Below are 21903 nucleotides of genomic sequence, written 5' to 3' on the forward strand. Positions count from 1 at the left end.
CTAGAATTTTATTATTTTTTGTCGCAAGTTAGTGGAATATGAGACTTTGTAAGGAAAAAAGAGAAAAAAAAAATCATTATTTTCCGCTAACTTGTGACAAAAAATAAAAAATTCTAGGAACTCGCCATGCCCCTCACGGAATACCTTGGGGTGTCTTCTTTCCAAAATGGGGTCACTTGTGGCGTAGTTATACTGCCCTTGCAATTTAGGGGCCCAAATGTGTGAGAAGTACCTTGCAATCAAAATGTGTAAAAAATGGCCTGCAAAATCTGAAAGGTGCACTTTGGAATATGTGCCCCTTTGCCCACCTTGGCAGCAAAAAAGTGTGACACATCTGGTATCGCCTTACTCAGGAGAAGTTGGGGAATGTGTTTTGGGGTGTCATTTTACATATACCCATGCTGGATGAGAGAAATATCTTGGCAAAAGACAACTTTTCCCATTTTTTTTATACAAAGTTGGCATTTGACCAAGATATTTTTCTCACCCAGCATGGGTATATGTAAAATGACACCCCAAAACACATTCCCCAACTTCTCCTGAGTACGGCGATACCAGATGTGTCACACTTTTTTGCTGCCAAGGTGGGCAAAGGGGCACATATTCCAAAGTGCACCTTTTGGATTTCACCGGTCATTTTTTACACATTTTGATTGCAAAGTTCTTCTCACACATTTGGGCCCCTAAATTGCCAGGGCAGTATAACTACCCCACAAGTGACCCCATTTTGGAAAGAAGACACCCCAAGGTATTCTGTGAGGGGCATGGTGAGTTCCTAGAATTTTTTATTTTTTGTCGCAAGTTAGTGGAATATGAGACTTTGTAAGAAAAAATAAGAAAAATAAAATCATCATTTTCCGCTAACTTGTGACAAAAAATAAAAAGTTCTATGAACTCACTATGCCCATCAGCGAATACCTTAGGGTGTCTACTTTCCGAAATGGGGTCATTTGTGGGGGTTTTCTACTGTTTGGGCATTGTAGAACCTCAGGAATCATGACAGGTGCTCAGAAAGTCAGAGCTGTTTCAAAAAGCGGAAATTCACATTTTTGTACCATAGTTTGTAAATGCTATAACTTTTACCCAAACCATTTTTTTTTTGCCCAAACATTTTTTTTTTTTTATCAAAGACATGTAGAACAATAAATTTGGCGAAAAATTTATATATGGATGTCGGTTTTTTTTGCAAAATTTTACAGCTGAAAGTGAAAAATGTCATTTTTTGGCAAAAAAATTGTTACATTTTGATTAATAACAAAAAAATTAAAAATGTCAGCAGCAATAAAATACCACCAAATGAAAGCTCCATTAGTGAGAAGAAAAGGAGGTAAAAATTCATTTAGGTGGTAAGTTGCATGACCGAGCCATAAACGGTGAAAGGAGTGTAGTGCCGAAGTGTAAAAAAGTGCTCTGGTCATGAAGGGGGTTTCACCTAGCGGGGCTGAAGTGGTTAAAGAAATTAATGCTAAAAAGGTGAAAAAAAGTAATTTTCATTTTTTACACAAAAGTGTCAATTTAAAGGCAGATTTTTTTCTACAGAGCACATGAAAATGAAGATGTACACTCCAAAATGTATCACCCCTTTTCTCCTGTCTTTAGAAATACCCCCATTGTGGCCCTAATCTTATGTCTTGACAAACGGCAGGGTTCAAACATAAAGGAGCACCCAGTTGTTTTCAGAACACAACATTTGCTTGAAAATGGTTCAGGCCCCATTGCACACTTGTAATGGCATTGAGATGCCAAAACAATAGAAAACCCCCATATTGGACACCATTTTGAAAACTAGACCCCCTAAGGTATTCATCTAGGGGTGTAGTGAGCATTTAGACCCCCTAGTAATTTGTAGAAATGAATGCAAAGCAGGCAGAAAAAATAATATTTTCAATTTTTTACACAAAAGTGTCAATTTAAAGTCAGATTTTTTTCTACAGAGCACATGAAAAGAAAGATGTACACTACAAAATGTAAGGAAACAAATCAGAAAAGGTAAAATTAGTTCCAATGTCTGAAAAAAAAATTAGCTCCACGACCCATCCCAATGTGATCCCTCCCTCCCTGGAAAGCCCACAAACGAAAAAGAAAATGAGAATAAATTGAATTTCTGAACCCCCCCCATTCTTTTTGGTATTAAATAAAATTAATAATTCGCAACCGTATAGTACATTTCAAAACAGGGGCAATTACAGAGGCCTGGTTGTAATGGGCAACTGGAGCAGTAAATGCTGGTGTCCCTCCTCCTTCCATGTTTGCTACACACCCGGCATCTTTTCTGTGGATAAGTTTTGCTGGTAGTGGCAGGGACGGGGTGGGGAAAATAGCGTTCTGAAAGCCTTCAAACGTCCTCCAATTCGAAGGCTTGCCCAGGTGCGGGGGACTCAAACAGAAGACTCTCAACCACCTTCTCCTGGTACTCGAGGAAGTTGAGGTTTCCCTGGGACTTTTTAAATAAATTAAATCTATTGTAGGTAGCAATCTGGATGAGGTAGATTGCTACCTTTTTATACCAGGCCCTGTTTTTTCGCTTCACCAGGTAGGGATGAAGCGTCTCGTCCGAGAGTTCTACACCTCCCATAAATTTATTGTAGTCTGTCACACAGACTGGTTTGTGCTTGTCCCCCGTAGCCCCCCTCTTCCTAACTGCCACTGTGGTGTCTGCATGCAAGGTGGTCAGCATGTAGACATCCTTCCTGTCCTTCCACTTCACGGCAAGCAGCTGGTCACTTGCGAGGGCGAAGGATGTTCCTTTCTCCAAACGTTTGTAGACCAGCGGTTATGGGTATCAAACTCTATTTCTGCGGACTGTCCCACAACCCCCTGTGTTTGCAGCATAGAGGGATTTATAAAGGGGTATACTGGTATAAAAATTATCTGTGTACACATGGTACCCTTTGTGCAGGAATGGCGCCAATAAACCCCACCCAATTTTGCCTTATGTTCCAATATTTTCAGGGCAGCCTGGGGGGTTAAGTTGGGAGTCTCTGCCCTCATAAATAGACAGACCACAGGTGTAGCCTGTCTTGCTCTCGCACACCTTATACAATTTTACCCCATATCTGGCACGCTTGGAGGGAATATATTGACAGAAGGAAAGGCGGCCTTTAAAACTAAAAAGGGACTTATCAACGGATACATTTTTTTCAGGGGTATTTAATTTAAAGAATAAATCTGTAAGGAGGGAAATAAGGGGTCTCAATTTATTTAGGCGGTCGAAGGCTGGGTCAGTTCTGGAGGGGACTTGGGAATTGTCAGATAAATGCATGAACCGCATTAGGACTTCATAGCGGTTACGGGGCATAACTGCTGCAAACACACGGGTTGAATGGACAGTACTCGCAGACCAATAGGATCGCACAGAGTTTTTTTTTATGATGCCCATGTCCAGGGTAAGCCCCAAAAAAGTTTTTATTTCAGGGACACTTGTGGGGGTCCACTGTCTTACATAAATAGACGTGGGCTTTTGTACAGCAAACTGTGTGGCGTACAAATTAGTTTGCTGCACAATTAACTCAAGGACGTTATCATCCACAAATAAATGAAAAAAAAAATCATAAGGGGTAAAATTGCCAACATCCACATAAATTTGGGGAGTGGATAAAAACTGGGGTACTTGGAGGGAAAATGAAGTGGCAGGAACCCCCGTAGCAGAAGGGACGGGACCGCTAGGTGGAGAATGAGAGGAGGAGGCGACTTCTACCACCATAGGGCTATTGGGTCTGGGGATGGAATCGGAGGATCGGGACCCAGATTAGGACCTGAAGCGCTGGGGGACCCGATCGCTGCACCGGAGACTTTCACCCTCCTCTCTTACATGAGAGGAGGGAGAAAGTTTAGTGCGGGCAGCTCAGCTGCCGCCATTTTCTGTGATCGCCGTGATAAAGTGTATCACAGCGATCACGTGATCAGAGACCGCTTGTCACGGTCTCTGATCACTGCCCCGAGCCCTCAGCTACCTCCGGTAGCTGCGGGCACGGAGCTGCAGCGACTGATTTTATCGATAACTTGGGCTGAAGTGCCGCCGTAAAAAGGTGGCACTCCAGCCCAAGGCCCCTTAGGCCCTTTACTGCCGTAAAAACATATATGGGTTGTCACTAAGGGGTTAAGGACCAGGCCATTTTTTGCAAATCTGACATGTGTCACTTTATGTGGTGATAACTTTAAAACTTTATCCAAGCCATTTTCTCGTCACATATTGTACTTCATAACAGTGGTAAAATTGAGTCAAATTATTATTTTTTATTTATTAAAAAAATAACAAATTTACCCCAAAATAAAAAAAATAGCAAATTTCCAAATTTCAATTTCTCTACTTTTATAATAAATAGTAATACCTCCAAAAATAGTTATTACTTTACATTCCCCATATGTCTACTTCATGTTTGGATCATTTTATGAATACCATTTTATTTTTTGGGGACGTTAGAAGGCTTAGAAGTTTAGAAGCAAATCTTGAAACTTTTTAGAAAATTTCCAAAACCCACTTTTTAAGGACCAGTTCAGGTCTGAAGTCACTTTGTGAGGCTTACATAATAGAAACCACCCAACAATTACCCCATCTTAGAAACTGCACCCCTCAAGGTATTTAAAACTGATTTTACAAACTTTGTTAACCCTTTAGGTGTTCCACAAGAATTAATGGGAAATAGAAATAAAGTTTAAAAATTTCACTTTCTTGGCAGATTTTCCATTTGAATCCATTTTTTCCAGTTACAAAGCACGGTTTAACAGCCAAACAGAACTCAATATTTATGGCCCTGATTCTGTAGTTTAAAGAAACACCCCATATGGTTGTAAACTGCTGTACGGGCACAAGGTATTGCGCAGAGGGAAAAGAACGCCATATGGTTTTTGGAAAGCAGATTTTACTGGGATAATTTTACGCTGCCATGTCACATTTTAAGACCTCCTAATGCACTCCTAGAGTAGAAACTCAAAAAAAGTTACCCCATTTTAGAAACTACACCCCTCAAGGTATACAAAACTGATTTTACAAACGTTGTTAACCCTTTAGGTGTTCCACAATAATTAATGGAAAATAGAGAAATTTCAGAATTTCACTTTTTTGGCAGATTTTCCATTTGAATCCATTTTTTCCAGTTACAAAGCAAGGTTTAACAGCCAAACAAAACTAAATATTAATTGCCCTGATTCTGTAGTTTACAGAAACACCCCATATGTGGTTGTAAACTGCTGTACGAATCACACGGCATTGCGCAGAAGGAAAGGAACGTCATACGTTTTTTGGAAGGCAGATTTTGCTGGACTGTTTTTTTACACCATGCCCATTTGAAGCCCCCCCTGATGCACCCCTAGAGTAGAAACGCCCAAAAAGTGACCCCATTTTGGAAACTATGGGATAAGGTGGCAGTTTTGTTGGTACTATATTAGGATACATATGATTTTTGGTTGCTCTATATTACACTTTTTGTGAGGCAAGAAATAGCTGTTTTGACACCGTTTTTATTTTTTGTTATTTACAATGACAGGTTAGTTCATGTGGTATTTTTATAGAGCAGGTTGTTACGGACATGACAATACCAAATATTTTTTGGGTTGTTTGTTGTAGTATTACATAACAAAGCATTTTTGAAAAAAATGATTTTTTTAGTGTCTCCACATTCTGAAAGCCGTAGTTTTATTTATTTTTTGGTATAGGGGCTCATTTTTTCCAGGATGAGATGACCGTTTGATTGGTACTATTATACGGTGCATATGACTCTTTGATCGCTTGCTATTACACTTTTTGTAATGTAAGGTGACAAATAATGGCTTTTTTACACTGTTTTTATAAAAAAAAATATATTTACAGTATTCACCTGAGGGGTTAGGTCAGGTGATATTTTTATAGAGCAGGTTATTATGGACACGATGATACCTAATAGGTCTACTTTTTGTTACTTATGTAAGTTTTACACAATGATTTCATTTTTGAAACAAAAAAAAATCATGTTTTAGTGTCTCCATAGTCTGAGAGCCATAGTTTTTTCAGCTTTTGGGCAATTGTCTAGTTAGGGCATGATTTTTGCGGGATGAGATGACTGTTTGATTGGCACTATTTTGGGCTGCGTAGGACTTTTTGATCACTTGCTATTACACTTTTTGTGATGTAAGGTGACAAAAAATTGCTTTTTTTTTTTACACTTTTTACGGTATTCACCTGAGGGGTTAGGTCATGTGATATTTTTATAGAGGATGCAGGAATACCTAATGCGTAATCTTTTTTTCTATTTACACAATAACAGAATTTTTAAACCCCCAAAAAACAATGTTTTAGTGTCTACATATTCTGAGCCATAGTTTTTATTTTATTTTTTTGGTACTATTTTGGGGGGTATATGCCCTTTTGATCGCTTGGTGTTGCACTTTTAGTGATGTAAGGTGACAAAAAAAATGGTTTATTTAGCACAGTTTTAATATTATTGACAGTGTTCACCTGAGGGGTTAGGTCATGTGTTAGTTTTATAGATCTAGCTGGTCGATACGGATGTGGCAATACCTAATATGTGTACTTTTTTTTCCACAATTTTTTTTCCCACAATTTTGGTAAAAGGATATATATTTTTTTTACTTGAAACTTTAAAAATAATTGGGAAAACTTTATTTTTTTCACTTTTTTTTCCACTTTTTTTGTCCCTCTCTGGGACTTCAACTTTTGGGGGTCTAATCCCCTTTACAATACATTCTAATACTTCTGTATTGGAATGCATTGGTTGTAAGTGTAATACAGTGTGTATTACACATACAGCTTCCTGCCTGTGAGATCCAGGGGGATCAATCTCACAGGCTCTCCACTAGAAGGCAGCCCCGATACCTAAGAAAGGCATTGCGCTACCTCCTGATCCATCGGGTCACCATCACAGCAGCACGGGGACCCAATGGCAGCTCTGATACGCGTGAGGACATCACATGTGCCACGGTCAGCGCTGACCGCGGCACATCAAGGGTTAATGCGCCGGCATCTGTGAATTCACCGATGACGGCGCATGCAGCAGGAGTCCGGCTATCAGTTCCTTAAGTCATGGATATCTGCACCGTACATGTACAGCGTGGGTCCTCTACGGGTTCATCTATTTCATTTAATGTTTGTGTGTGTCATTAAAAGATATCAACACTATCCACTATAACAGTGACATCTATAGCACCCCGCCCACAAAACAGTAACCTCCACTGCCCCCACCCCTTAACACTGCCCACCCCACAGTGCACCGTCCCTTAAAATTGGACCTCCACAGCAGCCAACCCCTTAACTTTGACCTTTACAGCAGCCTTCCTCTTTAACAGTGACTTTCACAGCATACCACCCCCTTGACAGTGACCTCCACAGGGGCCCGCCCCCTTAACAGTGGCCTTTATTGGATCGGGGGGGGGGGGGGTGTCCTTTTGAACAGCTCACTCTAAGATAGCAGCTCTGTTCTGTCTGAGTGTGAGCTGGAACAAAGGCACATCTGGAAATAAGGTACTAAGTGCTATTAAGCCATGGCTTTACTTCAATAGCAATTATCCTGGTGACAGATTTCCTTTAAAGGGAACCTGTCAACTTTATGCTGCCCATACTGACGGCAGAATAAAGTAGAGACAGGTGAGTTGATTTCAGCCGGCTGTCATTTATAAGTTAAAAATAAGTGGTTGCCGAGAACCAACATCACAATAATTGCAGATTGGGCCTGGAAAAGAGTCCCGGCCACCTGAGAAGAGTCCTGGTTGTTCATAAATTCCGGCTCTCCTGCCCACCTGCTGATGACTGACAGGCTTCTACCTAGTTTTCTCCCTTTCTCTCTAGGAGAGAACTGCCAATCATCATCAGATGGGCAAGAAGAACAGGACATTATGAATAACCATGACTTTTCTCATGCAGATTTGACTCTTTTCATCAGCATCAGAAATCAGCATTTCTGTCACTTATTTATGCTGCTCTCAGTGAGGTTGGTTTCCTTTAAAGCTCTTCTACAGCAGTAAAGATAAATGGCTGGATTGTTATGGAAACCTGGAGTAAAACTGTGTATATGGAGACTGGAGGACCTGCGAGCTTCTTTTGGCTGATAAGGGTCATGTGACCGAGCTTCTATTGGCTAATGCATTTTTTGGGAATCTCAGGAACGGTATGTCCTAGAGAGCTGAGACCTGGTCTAAAATCTTCCCGGACACCTGAGATACCTGTGTGCCAGATTTCATGATTGTAAATGCGACGGTGCAGATTTCTTTAGCGGACATACACACACTCAGCTAAATCTGTCACCACACATACATCCACAGTAATTCAAGTCAAGTGTCATATGTGCTCTGTTCTCCTAATTGCTGATTAGTGCCTGCATTCCTGGGAAATTGTTGTCTTTTTGATATGTAAATGAGCTGTTTGATTGACAGGCCCATGCAGGGGAGATGTAACCTTTCCTGGCTTTATGCTCTCATGCGTGTGCCAGTGCTTTGGGCACATGTGCAGTACAGCCCTGATGCTTACAAAGGCTTAAGTTGTCTGTACTAAGAAGCCCTGGTAAGTATCATGGCTGTACTGCGCGTGAGCCAATTCCAGAAGTGCCGATGCCTACGAGAACACGGGGCCAGGCAAAATCACCGCTCCCCTGCCCGGCCCTGTTACTCAGAGCTGGTGAGTATGGGACTGGATGCGATAAAGAGTGGACTTTTTTTTGTCCAATGAGGTGCAATGGTGATGCCCTTGTTGCACCAAACTGATTTGCGTGCAAAAAAAAAATCACAGATTTCTCAGGAATGCAAGTACTGATCGGTATGGGGGAAAATGTATTGGAATCAGGAGGCCAGAGCACAACTGACATTTCACTGGAGGTATGTGGTGACTGATTCCCTTTAATGCAGTTGTACAGGGTTTTTCGAGTGGATCGCCTATCCTCAGGATAGTCCATAACTAGCTGATGGCAAGGGTCTGACACCCTGCACCCCGACTGCCACTACATTGTTGCTGGTGCCATGTAGCTCTGGTGCTGATTTCCGTCGATGATGCTACACAGACCAGATAATTGGCAGCGTGCGGGGAGTCGCATCCTCACTGATCAGCTAGTGATTGCATATACTGGGACCCTAGAAACCCCTTTCAGTATCTCTTACAGCATGGGTCCTTTGAGTTAGCTGGCTCTCTATTACTGTCTGTAACAGTAATGTGATTCACTGAAAACCATTGGAACGCCTCACTGAGGGATCATATTACACAGTACAGGTGTGAGGATGGGGAAAGGTACAGTAGGTTCCCTGCACACACATGAACACAGAGACTCTTGCGAAACAGATCATCTTTCGGAAGACATCAGCCTACCGTTTATCACACCAGAGCTTGAATGAGCACAGAATTTCCTTTTTTTGCCATTTCAGAGTAAAATCTTATTTGTAATGTCTGAGGCACTCTGTTGCTGTGTATTTGTGTATGTCTGTAAGATGGGGATTATGCCGAAAGGCTGCCAGCTATCATTTCTCATGGGTGAGAAAATAAGTTGTCATAGTATTGAGGGTGAGAGGATACAAGTCAGGAACCTCCGCTAGCTCATTAGAAGCAGGCACAGAAATGTGGGCAGGGGTGGGGAGGAACTAGTGATCCTGAATGTAGGAGGACCTTTTAGCAGAGAGCACAGATGCCTTTATTAGTTAAGCTCAGAAGAAAATTGACAATTAGAGATGGAGTCAGAAGAGAGAAAACAAAAATAGTATCATACGACTGAGGCTCCCACATTTTTATTTACCTTTAGAGTATGCACCAGGAAAACTCCCAGTACATATGCAGGACAAATCCAGATGCCCCCATACACTCCATACAAGCCAAAAGAGTGTCCTTTTGACACACTTGCCAAGTATGTGTGGGCATCCTTTTTCTTTACTGTATAGATGAGCATAGTCTGAGGGTATACGATTCTTTAAGTGTGAGACAAAGGGAGATATATGCCACTGCAATCTTATTCAATAGTATAGGAATACAGCCTTCCATTGGGGGTGTATGTAGGGGAAGACTACATATCTCTGAAGGGAGGAAAAAATGAGGTGCGAGCCTTACACTGTCAGAAATACTAATATTGTCATTACTGAATTACATACACAATGGCTTATTTGAAAAATTACTTGCCAAGAATATAAAAAAAATGCTAATTACCTCTTTTTCCAAAAATAAAACATAGCCTCTAATGTCACCAAATGTAAGGTAACCATCCTATGACTCTATGCTCAACCTTTTAAACAGACCTTGAAGCATAACTTGGATAATAAGTATAATAAAGCCAGTATCTCATTAGTACAGAGTTTAGAGCTGGCCTAACTAGGTGAGAGACCTTGGTCAGGATTTTGAGGGGTCCTAGTTGTCCATATGGAGACCATCTAATAGGTGTAAGGAGTCTTATAGACCAGGCAATTCCTCCCCGCGGTTCTGGGAAAATTTAGTTCTCTTTCGAAAAACAAAAGAAAGCTGAGCCATTTATGCTACCAGGATTACGTATTATTCCAGTTATGCTTCAAGGCCTGTTTAAAGCTTTGCCTTATAAGACACCTACCTTACATCTGGTGACATTAGAGGCTCAGCTGTTTTTTCTTTTTAGAAAAAAAGCTAATTTACATATTTTTCCCAGAAACCTAGAGGATCATTGCCTGGTCTATAAGACTTCTTACACCTAGTATCCATTGCCAAGGATACAAACAATACATTCAAGAATGATCAGACAATAATAAAATTAGCAAAAAAAACATATATTTACCTATGGAGGTCCACCACTGTGTCGTAATAGGGATTTCCATATTAACTACAGAAAGAAAAATGTAAAATAAATTGCACAGCTTGGGTTTCACACATTACCGTTCAGACTTTTAATTAACGGGTGCATTCAAGTATAAAGTCAGCTGTAAAGTGGGAATTGAAATTTGAACTTGTCTTAGGCTCTATTGGCTTATAGTTACATTTATTAACTAGAGCATGAAATGTGTTCATTAGGAACATCTCACCTGTAATATTCAATGAACCTCTTAACTTCAGCATGTGTTAGCTTTTCGCTATAGTATGTGACATTTTGCAACAGTTTACTATAAATTTACAGTGCGTATGTAGCACCGTGGCTCAATGGTTAACACTGGTGCCTTGCAGCACTGGGGTCCTAGGTTTGAATCTGACCAAGGACAACTTCTGCATGGAGAATGTATGTTCTTCCTGTGTTTGTGTGGTTTTACTCTATGTACTCTGGTTTCCTCCCACACTCCAAAGCCATACTGATAGGGAACTTAGATCGTGAGCCCCTTGGGAACAGCTTGATGCTAATGTTTGTAAAGCGCTGCGGAATATGTCAACGCTATAAAAGTGTATAAAAAAATTACAAACCAGATTCCAAAAAAGTTGGGACACTAAACAAATTGTGAATAAAAACTGAATGCAATGATGTGGAGATGGCAAATGTCAATATTTTATTTGTAATAGAACGTAGATGACAGATCAAACGTTTAATCCGAGTAAATGTATCATTTTAAAGAAAAAATACGTTGATTCAAATTTTCATGGTGTCAACAAATCCCCAAAAAGTTGGGACAAGTAGCAATAAGAGGCTGGAAAAAGTAAATTTGAGCATAACGAAGAGCTGGAAGACCAATTAACACTAATTAGGTCAATTGGCAACATGATTGGGTATAAAAAGAGCTTCTCAGAGTGGCAGTGTCTCTCAGAAGCCAAGATGGGTAGAGGATCACCAATTCCCACAATGTTGCGCAGAAAGATAGTGGAGCAATATCAGAAAGGTGTTACCCAGCGAAAAATTGCAAAGACTTTGCATCTATCATCATCAACTGTGCATAACATCATCCGAAGATTCAGAGAATCTGGAACAATCTCTGTGCGTAAGGGTCAAGGCCGTAAAACCATACTGGATGCCCGTGATCTCCGGGCCCTTAAACAACACTGCACCACAAACAGGAATGCTACTGTAAAGGAAATCACAGAATGGGCTCAGGAATACTTCCAGAAACCATTGTCAGTGAACACAATCCACCGTGCCATCCGCCGTTGCCATCTGAAACTCTACAGTGCAAAGAAGAAGCCATTTCTAAGCAAGAGCCACAAGCTCAGGCCTTTTCACTGGGCCAGGGATCATTTAAAATGGAGTGTGGCAAAATGGAAAACTGTTCTGTGGTCAGACGAGTCACGATTCGAAGTTCTTTTTGGAAATCTGGGATGCCATGTCATCGGGACCAAAGAGGACAAGGACAACCCAAGTTGTTATCAACGCTCAGTTCAGAAGCCTGCATCTCTGATGGTATGGGGTTGCATGAGTGCGTGTGGCATGGGCAGCTAGCATGTCTGGAAAGGCACCATCAATGCAGAAAAATATATTCAGGTTCTAGAACAACATATGCTCCCATCCAGACGTCATCTCTTTCAGGGAAGACCCTGCATTTTTCAACAAGATAATGCCAGACCACATTCTGCATCAATCACAACATCATGGCTGCGTAGGAGAAGGATCCGGGTACTGAAATGGCCAGTCTGCAGTCCAGATCTTTCACCTATAGAGAACATTTGGCGCATCATAAAGCGGAAGGTGCAACAAAGAAGGCCCAAGACGATTGAACAGTTAGAGGCCTGTATTAGACAAGAATGGGAGAGCATCCCTATTTCTAAACTTGAGAAACTGGTCTCCTCGGTCCCCAGCCGTCTGTTGAGTGTTGCAAGAAGAAGGGGAGATGCCACACAGTGGTGAAAATGGCCTTGTTCCAACTTTTTGGGGATTTGTTGACACCATGAAATTCTGATTCAACATTTTTCCCTTGAAATTGTACATTTTCTCAGTTTTAACTTTTGTTCCGTGATTTATGTTCTATTCTGAATAAAATATTAGAAGTTGGCACCTCCACATCATTGCATTCAGTTTTTATTCACGATTTGTATAGTGTCCCAACTTTTTTGGAATCCGGTTTGTAATTATAAAAAAATAAATTTCTCTCAACAAATTTCTTCAACTAAATGTAGAAATGATTGGATAGGATAAGCATCCAGACCATGGGTGGATATACTACATGTTCAATCTGTACAGCTGCAAGGGGAACCAGAAGGTAGGGGGCGCAATGCAATGCAACCTTAAATGGGTTGTCCAAGATCAGGAATTAAAAATTGATGATCTATCCTCAGGATAGGTCACCAATATCTGATTGGTGGAGACCAGTTTTTGGCAAGATGCAAGTTGCTCGAGAAAGTGCTGCAGCCCATTCCTTGGTCTGTGACATCACATCCATCAGTTACTGTACATAACCTTTCTGCAGATCAGTGCCATTCAAGTGAATGGGAGTGAACTGCAATACAACGGACCGTGTTGTGCTTGGCATACTATGAAGTCACAGTGCTCATCTGAGTGCTTCAACCTCTTCAAACAGCTGATTGGCAGGGGTTCTGGGAGTCAGACCTCTACTGATCTGATATTGATTACTTATCCCGTGGATAGGTCATCAACTTTAAAGATTGTTACAAACCCCTTAAAGGCAGCTTTTTATGATCCATTAAATTCCATGTAAGTAATTGAGATAATGAAATTCATGAGCTCCATCATAAGCTGCAATTTTTGCACAGGGGCCTTCAGCTGTCTGTGTCCACCTCTGATTCAGCTGTACAGTATGGTCAGAAGAGGTCAAGTAGAGAACAAATGTGACAATAATGTTATCAGTTTATGTTCCCCCCACCCTATAAGGCATATACTGTAGCTCTAGAGTGCTCATTGCATTAGATGCTTCAGGTGTATACAGTATACAGAGTTCAGCCTGTTCCAAGATGTTTGGTAAAACAGTCCACACATTTAAACCACAATATTGTGCTAGACAACAATTATAGAATGGCCTCCTTCCTTCACCACCGTACGGTATGAAGAAATGCCTGATTGCAATTGGTATTCACAAATCATCAAGGTACGGCTGCACGTTCAGGTTTCCGGATATGGTTTTTAGAAGCCAAACAAGAGGAGAAGTTATATCTGCTCTTTATACTTTCTCCCCTCACCTGATTTTGGTGCCCAAAACTGCCTCAGGAAACCTGACCATGTGGCCGTACCCTTAGATTTTTTCTCATTTTCTTCCCTTTTGCAATATCTGAAACATATCATGTGAAGAAAGTTGATTTCTTATTTTATCATTTTGAATATATCCGTCTGAATGCGTTACTTTATCGATGACTTTAGTATTTTTGTAAATGCCAGTATGACTTACCCAGTGAAACTACAGTGATATGAATCACAGTTACTGTGCAACCATAGTCCCAAATCCATTCCTCCACAACCAAAACAAATAGGATGCTGCTCACCAGAAATGTGGCTTCCAGAGAAATTACGTTTGCTACATTAGAAAGAAAAATAATTAGATTAAAAAAATTGAGATACACGTCAAGAAATGAATAATAGTGTTGGCTAAAATAATATTACTATAGTGAGGGAGTAATTCTGAGTATATTATCATTCAACAAATTATAGTATACAACTCTCACTTTTCTATTGACAGATAGAGAGTCATACGATCAGTTACTGAAAAGCAACAACCAATACGATGCCTAATTGCAAAGCCGCTTCTGTCTTCTCTAGAGAGAGTCTCCTGCTGTGTCTGACAATGGGGCACCCAACATTAAACTAGACCAGGCATGCTCAACCTGCGGTCCTCCAGCTGTTGTAAAACTCCCACAATGCCCCGCTGTAGGGTGATAGTTGTAGGCTGTTTGGGCATGCTGGGAGTTGTAGTTTTGCAACAGCTGGAGGGCCACAGGTTGAGCATGCCTGAGCTAGACGATCACTTGGACAGCAGCCTTATATATATTTGTGATGCATAGGTTAAGGACCTGGCCCACTGCACTAGGATGGGCTTTAAGCAGTTAAAGAGGTTCTCCTAAGATGTAATCTTATCCCTTATTCACGGGACTGGATATATCATTGAGACCCCAGCGATCCCAAGAACGGGTGTTCTAAGTCCCCGTATATGAATGGACTGTGGGTAAAACGTGTGCACTGCCCTTATGGCATTGCTGGAGATAACCAAGAGCTGTAATCAGCTATCTCCAGCAGTCCCATAGACATGAATGGAGTGGTAGTGTTTATCGTTGTCTGGCAAGCAATTAATATCAGGAACGTTTACAGAAAACACCATTCTAGTAAACAGTGGAGGTTGCAGCAGTCAGACCCCATGGATCAGACACGTATCCCCTATCCTGTGGTTTAGATATTGATTAGGAATATTGTTAGGCTACTTTCACACTAGCGTTCATAGGTCCGTTCGTGAGCTCCGTTTGAAGGAGCTCACGAGCGGACCCGAACGCAGCCATCCAGCCCTGATGCAGTCTGAATGGAGCGGATCCGCTCAGACTGCATCAGTCTGGCGGCGTTCAGCCTCCGCTCCGCTCGCCTCCGCACGGACAGGCGGACAGCTGAACGCTGCTTGCAGCGTTCAGCTGTCCGCCTGGCCGTGCGGAGGCGAGCAGATCCGTTCAGACTTACAATGTAAGTCAATGGGAACGGATCCGCTTGAAGATGTCACCATATGGCTCAATCTTCAAGCGGATCCGTCCCCCATTGACTTTACATTGAAAGTCTGAACGGATCCGCTCAGGCTACTTTCACACTTAGAATTTTTTCTAAGTTATTAATGCAGACGGATCCGTACTGAACGGAGCCTCCGTCTGCATTAATATGATCGGATCCGTTCAGAACGGATCCGATCAAGCGCTAGTGTGAAAGTAGCCTTAGTCTCTTCAGCATGTCATTACATATGGAACCTACAGCAACCTTACTGAGGATATTTAGGAACTGACTTGTTAGATACAGTAGATAAACACTTTGACAGGTTTCCCAACTAGTCACCCATAATGCACACAATAAGGACATACTTTATTTTGGACTATAGGATGCACTTTTTCCCCCCAAAAGTGAGGGAAAAGTGGCAGTGCGTATTATAGCCATAATGCTAATGACCGTTTCCATTATGGAAGTGGTCATCATCATGCGGGAGGCATGAGGAGTGGTGAAGGAAGTGCAGCGCACTTTACTCACCCTCCCTAGTCTTCTTCCGAGCCCTGCTCTGCGCTCTGTCCTGACTGCGTACTCTCGCTTTCCCCTCTGCCAATCCTTTCACTGGCTCCCCACTGCTCAGCAAATTCAGTTTAAAATACTAACAACTACATATTAGGCCGTCCGCAACCAGTCCCCTCCTTACATGTCTCACCTGCTTTCTCCATACACCCCCACACTCAGTCTCCAATCCTCACAGGACTTACTTCTCTGTTCTCCTCTTCACACAATTGTCTATAATATATGTCCCCTGCATCCCCCATACTCTGGAACTCACCACCCTAGTACATCAGACTCTTCACCAACGTCCAAATCTTCAAAAGTAACCTAAAAACCCACCTCTTCAGGAAAGCCGACCACCTGCAATAAGCATGCTGCCACCACATAGCCAAATGAGTAGCATTTACCTTCACCTACTGTGTTCGTCCCCCATCCCTTCTAGATTGTAAGCTCTTGCGGGCAGAGTCCTCTCCCCCTTTGTACCAGTCTGTTAATAGTTTCTTGTTTATTGTATTTTTATATTATGTATTTTTACCCCTCTCTTGATGTACAGCCCCATGAAATTAATGGCACTTTCAAGTAAATAATAATATTAGGGCTCATTGGCATGCACTGGAGCCACATTAAACTGGTGACAGATTCCCTTTAAGCTGCTTTATAGCACTCCTCTGTTCTGAGTGACAGCTGTAGCATCCAACTAGGAGATCACTGCCGCTGTCACTCAGAGGAGAGGGGTTGTGGAACAGATGAATACAAATAGAGTGCATGTCACAGTCAACCTCCACCGCTCCAGAAAGTTCATATTTTCACTACTCCTGATAATTATGAATGGTCAAAACTGCTGCCAGATGATTCCCTTTAAAGGAGATGTCCAACCCCCACATCAGTTTTACTTATGACCACAAAAGTGCTGAGCCCAAGGGGAAAAAAAAATCACTTACCTATTAACTGTTGCTCCTTTCCAGTGACTGCTGCTTCAGGTCTGATGTGGACTGAAAATGTGATATCCCATCCATGCACAGCTACAGCCATTTAATGGCCTTTGTGGTGACGTGTCGCCAAACAGAGCTTAACCGATGAGGCCAATGACTGGCTGCAGCAGTGCATATGATGATGAATGGGATATTAAAATACCAGTCTACAAGGGACTGGAAGCTGTGAGGTTTTGTCTATACATGGTCAGACCCAGGTATCACTGTTTCTGGCTGGAGAGGCCTCAATCTAAAAACCCTGATGTAATGTATACAGTAAACATTGTATAGAATTTTTATAACATTATCTGTAAATCATTTGTAAAAAAATGTAATCCTTCTACCAGCATAAGGCTCAATTTAGCTATATGTAACACTATTTTCCTGAACATGATCCAGTTGTTTGTGGATATAACGGCCATATTGATTTGGAATTCTTTCATTATCCATTTTAAACATATGATTCAAAACAGAAAAAATGAAAATGAAAAAACACTACCCAGGTACTTTGTATTTGACCAGGACGGGGATGTTTTGAAATCAAAAGGTCCAAGTTCATCAAAACTATCCAATCTGTAAATAAAAAACAATGTATTAGAATATACTGGTTTTAGTTGATTTCCATTTTATTATAATATTAGGGTACTTTCATACTTGCGGCAGAGGATTCCGGCAGGCAGTTCCGTTGTCTGATCCTGCAATCCAGACGCAAACGGATGCATTTGTCAGACGGATCCGGATGCAGATCCGTCTGACAAATGCATTGCAATACCGGATCCGTCTTTCCGGTTGTCATCCAGAAAAACGGATCCGGTATAAAATTTTTACACAGATTTAAAGGTTTGCGTATGCGCGGACCGGAAGAACGTTCCCGTCAATGCGGATATTTTAATGCCGGCACTAATACATTTCAATGTAAATTAATGCCGGATGCCGCATTCTGGCAAGTGTTCAGTATTTTTGGCTGGAGACAAAACTGCAGCATGCTGCGGTATTTTCTCCAGCCAAAAAACGTAAGAGGGACTGAACTGATGCATCCTGAACGGAATGTTCTCCATTCAGAATGCATTAGAGTAAAACTGATCGTTTTTTTTCCGGTATTGAGCTTCTGTGACAGAACTCAATACCAGAAAACAAAAATGCTAGTGCGAAAGTACCCTTAGGCCTCTTTCACACGGGAGTTGCAGGAAAAGGTGCGGGTGCGTTGCGGGAACATGCACGATTTTTCTGCATGAGTGCAAAACATTGTAATGCGTTTTGCAAGCGCGTGAGAAAAATCGGCATGTTTGGTACCCGGGCTTGGGATCGGTGTTCTGTAGATTGTATTATTTTCCCTTATAACATGGTTATAAGGGAAAATATTAGCATTCTGAATACAGAATGCATAGTACAATAGCGCTGGAGGGGTTAAAAAAAATTAAAAATGATTTAACTCACCTTAATCCACTTGCTAGCGCAGCCCGGCTTCTCTTCTTTGCTGTGTACAGGAAAAGGACCTGTGGTGATGTCACTCTGGTCATCACATGGTCCATCACCATGGTAAAAGATCATGTGATGGACCATGTGATGACCGGAGTGACGTCACCACAGGTCCTTTTCCTGTACACAGCACAGAAGAGAAGCCGGGCTGCGCGAGCAAGTGGATTAAGGGGAGTTAAATAATTTTAAAAATTTTTTAACCCCTCCAGCGCTATTGTACTATGCATTCTGTATTCAGAATGCTATTATTTTCCCTTATAACCATGTTATAAGGGAAAATAATAAAGATCGGGTCCCCATCCCGATCGTCTCCTAGCAACCGTGCGTAAAAATCGCACCGCATCCGCACTTGCTTGCGGATGCTTGCGATTTTCACGCAGCCCCATTCACTTCTATGGGGTCTGCATTGCGTGAAAAATCCACAAAATAGAGCTTGCTGCGATTTTCATGCAACGCACAAGTGATGCGTGAAAATCACCGCTCATGTGAACAGCCCCACGCGCGGAAAACTCGCCCGTGCGAAAGGGGCCTTTGTGTCAGATCAATAGTTTCTTGGAAATGATGACATTCTGAGAAGGCTGAATTTATGCAATGACATCAAGTTTAATTCACACATTAAAATACCATATAGGGGGCGATTTATCAGAATTGGTGTAATGCCCCACTGTAGGGTGATAGCTTGATAGCTGTAGGCTGTTCAGGCATGCTGGGAGTTCTAGTTTTGCATCAGCTGGAGGGCCGCAGGTTGAGCATGCCTGAGCTAGACGATCACTTGGACAGCAGCCTTATATGTATTTGTGATGCATAGGTTAAGGACCTGGCCCACTGCACAAGGATGGGCTTTAAGCAGTTAAAGAGGTTCTCCTAAGATGTAATCTTATCCCTTATTCACGGGACTGGATATATCATTGGGACCCCAGCGATCCCAAGAACAGGTATTCTAAGTCCCCATATATGAATGGACTGTGGGTAAAACGTGTGCACTGCCCTTATGGCATTGCTGGAGATAACCAAGAGCTGTAATCAGCTATCTCCTGCAGTCCCATAAAGATGAATGGAGTGGTAGTATGTATGGTTGTCTGGCAAGCAATTACTATCGGGAAAGTTTACAGGAAACACCATTCTAGTAAACAGTGGAGGTTGCAGCAGTCAGACCCCATGGATCAGACACGTATCCCCTATCCGGTGTATTAACAATTGATTAGGAATATTGTTAGTCTATTCAGCATGTCCTTACCTATGGAACCTACAGCAACCTTACTGAGGATATTTAGGAATAGTGTTGATCACGAATATTCGAATTTCGAATTTTTATCGCGAATATAGGTACTACGAAAATTCGCGAATATAGTTATATATATTCGTAATTTCGAATATTCGATTTTTTTCCCCGATTTTTTTTATTTTATTTTTTTATCAGTACACATGATCCCTTCCTGCTTCTAGCTTGTCGGCCAATAAGAAGGCGGCAATATACTTGACTTTAGGAGTTTTCGGATTCAAATTTTTATTGCGAATTTTTATTGCGAATTTTTCTACTTTTAGACAAAGAAGATTATAGCACTATATTAGCTAAATTGCTCTATATTAGTTTTTTTTCGAATATTCGCTATATTGCTACAGACGTGGACAAAATTGTTGGTACCCTTTGGTCAATGAAAGAAAAAGTCACAATGGTCACAGAAATAACTTTAATCTGACAAAAGTAATAATAAATTAAAATTCTATAAATGTTAACCAATGAAAGTCAGACATTGTTTTTCAACCATGCTTCAACAGAATTATGTAAAAAAATAAACTCATGAAACAGGCATGGACAAAAATGATGGTACCCCTAGAAAACACAGAACATAATGTGACCAAAGGGACATGTTAATTCAAGGTGTGTCCACTAATTAGCATCACAGGTGTCTACAACCTTGTAATCAGCCATTGGGCCTATATATATGGCTCCAGGTAATCACTGTGTTGTTTGGTGATATGGTGTGTACCACACTCGACATGGACCAGAGGAAGCAAAGGAAAGAGCTGTCTCAAGAGATCAGAAAGAAAATTATAGACAAGCATGTTAAAGGTAAAGGTGAGTACAGTTGCACATATTATTCATAAGTTTAAGATCCATGGGACTGTAGCCAACCTCCCTGGACGTGGCCGCAGGAGGAAAATTGATGACAAATCTAAGAGACGGATAATCCGAATGGTAACAAAAGAGCCTAGAAAGACTTCTAAAGAGATTCAAGGTGAACTTCATGCTCAAGGAACATCAGTGTCAGATCGCACCATCCGTCGTTGTTTGAGCCAAAGTGGACTACATGGGAGACGACCAAGGAGGACACCATTGTTGAAAACGAATCATAAAAAAGCAAGACTGGAATATGCCAAACTACATGTTGACAAGCCACAAAGCTTCTGGGAGAATGTCCTGTGGACAGATGAGACAAAAATCGAAGTTTTTGCCAAGGCACATCAGCTGTATGTTCACAGACGAAAAAATGAAGCATATCAAGAAAAGAACACTGTCCCTACTGTGAAACATGGAGGAGGCTCTGTTATGTTCTGGGGCTGCTTTGCTGCGTCTGGCACAGGGTGTCTTGAATCTGTGCAGGGTACAATGAAATCTCAAGACTATCAAGGAATTCTAGAGAGAAATGTACTAGCCAGTGTCAGAAAGCTTGGTCTCAGTCGCAGGTCATGGGTCTTGCAACAGGACAATGACCCAAAACACACCGCTAAAAACACCCAAGAATGGCTAAGAGGAAAAAATTGGACTATTCTAAAGTGGCCTTCTATGAGCCCTGACCTCAATCCTATTGAGCATCTTTGGAAGGAGCTGAAACATGCAGTCTGGAAAAGGCACCCTTCAAACCGGACACAACTGGAGCAGTTTGCTCATGAGGAGTGGGCCAAAATACCTGCTGAGAGGTGCAGATGTCTCATTGACAGTTACAGGAAGCGTTTGATTGCAGTGATTGCCTCAAAAGGTTGCGCAACAAAATATTAAGTTAGGGGTACCATCATTTTTGTCCATGCCTGTTTCATGAGTTTATTTTTTTACATAATTCTGTTGAAGCATGGTTGAAAAACAATGTCTGACTTTCATTGGTTAACATTTATAGAATTTTAATTTATTATTACTTTTGTCAGATTAAAGTTATTTCTGTGACCATTGTGACTTTTTCTTTCATTGACCAAAGGGTACCAACAATTTTGTCCACGTCTGTATATATTCTTGTTTTAGAATATTACAAATATTCGAAAAAACCAAGTTATAGCAATATAGCGAATATTCGAAAAAAACGAATATAGAGCAATTTAGCTAATATAGTGCTATAATCTTTGTCTAATAGTTGTGATTTTTTTTCTCATCTGAAGTTCAGATTGGAAAAAAAATTACAACTATAAAAAAAAAAATTATAGCACTATATTAGCTA

At 41.3% G+C, this 21903-nt stretch overlaps 1 protein-coding gene across 1 annotated transcript in view; it reads right to left on the bottom strand.

Annotated features, from left to right (window-relative positions):
* The window catches only part of TMEM244 (transmembrane protein 244), a gene marked incomplete at its 5' end in the record, with an annotated part of 34123 nt that extends 13115 nt beyond the window's left edge, over positions 1–21008 (bottom strand). Inside the window, 4 exons of the mRNA XM_044292539.1 lie at positions 10707–10751; positions 14182–14307; positions 17493–17566; positions 20959–21008. Coding sequence (XP_044148474.1) covers positions 10707–10751; positions 14182–14307; positions 17493–17566; positions 20959–21008 — 295 coding nt within the window. The remainder of the gene's footprint in view (positions 1–10706; positions 10752–14181; positions 14308–17492; positions 17567–20958) is intronic.
* Between the last annotated feature and the right edge of the window lie 895 nt (positions 21009–21903).

The sequence above is a fragment of the Bufo gargarizans genome, chromosome 4, assembly GCF_014858855.1.
Source record: "Bufo gargarizans isolate SCDJY-AF-19 chromosome 4, ASM1485885v1, whole genome shotgun sequence".
Lineage (NCBI taxonomy): Eukaryota > Metazoa > Chordata > Amphibia > Anura > Bufonidae > Bufo > Bufo gargarizans.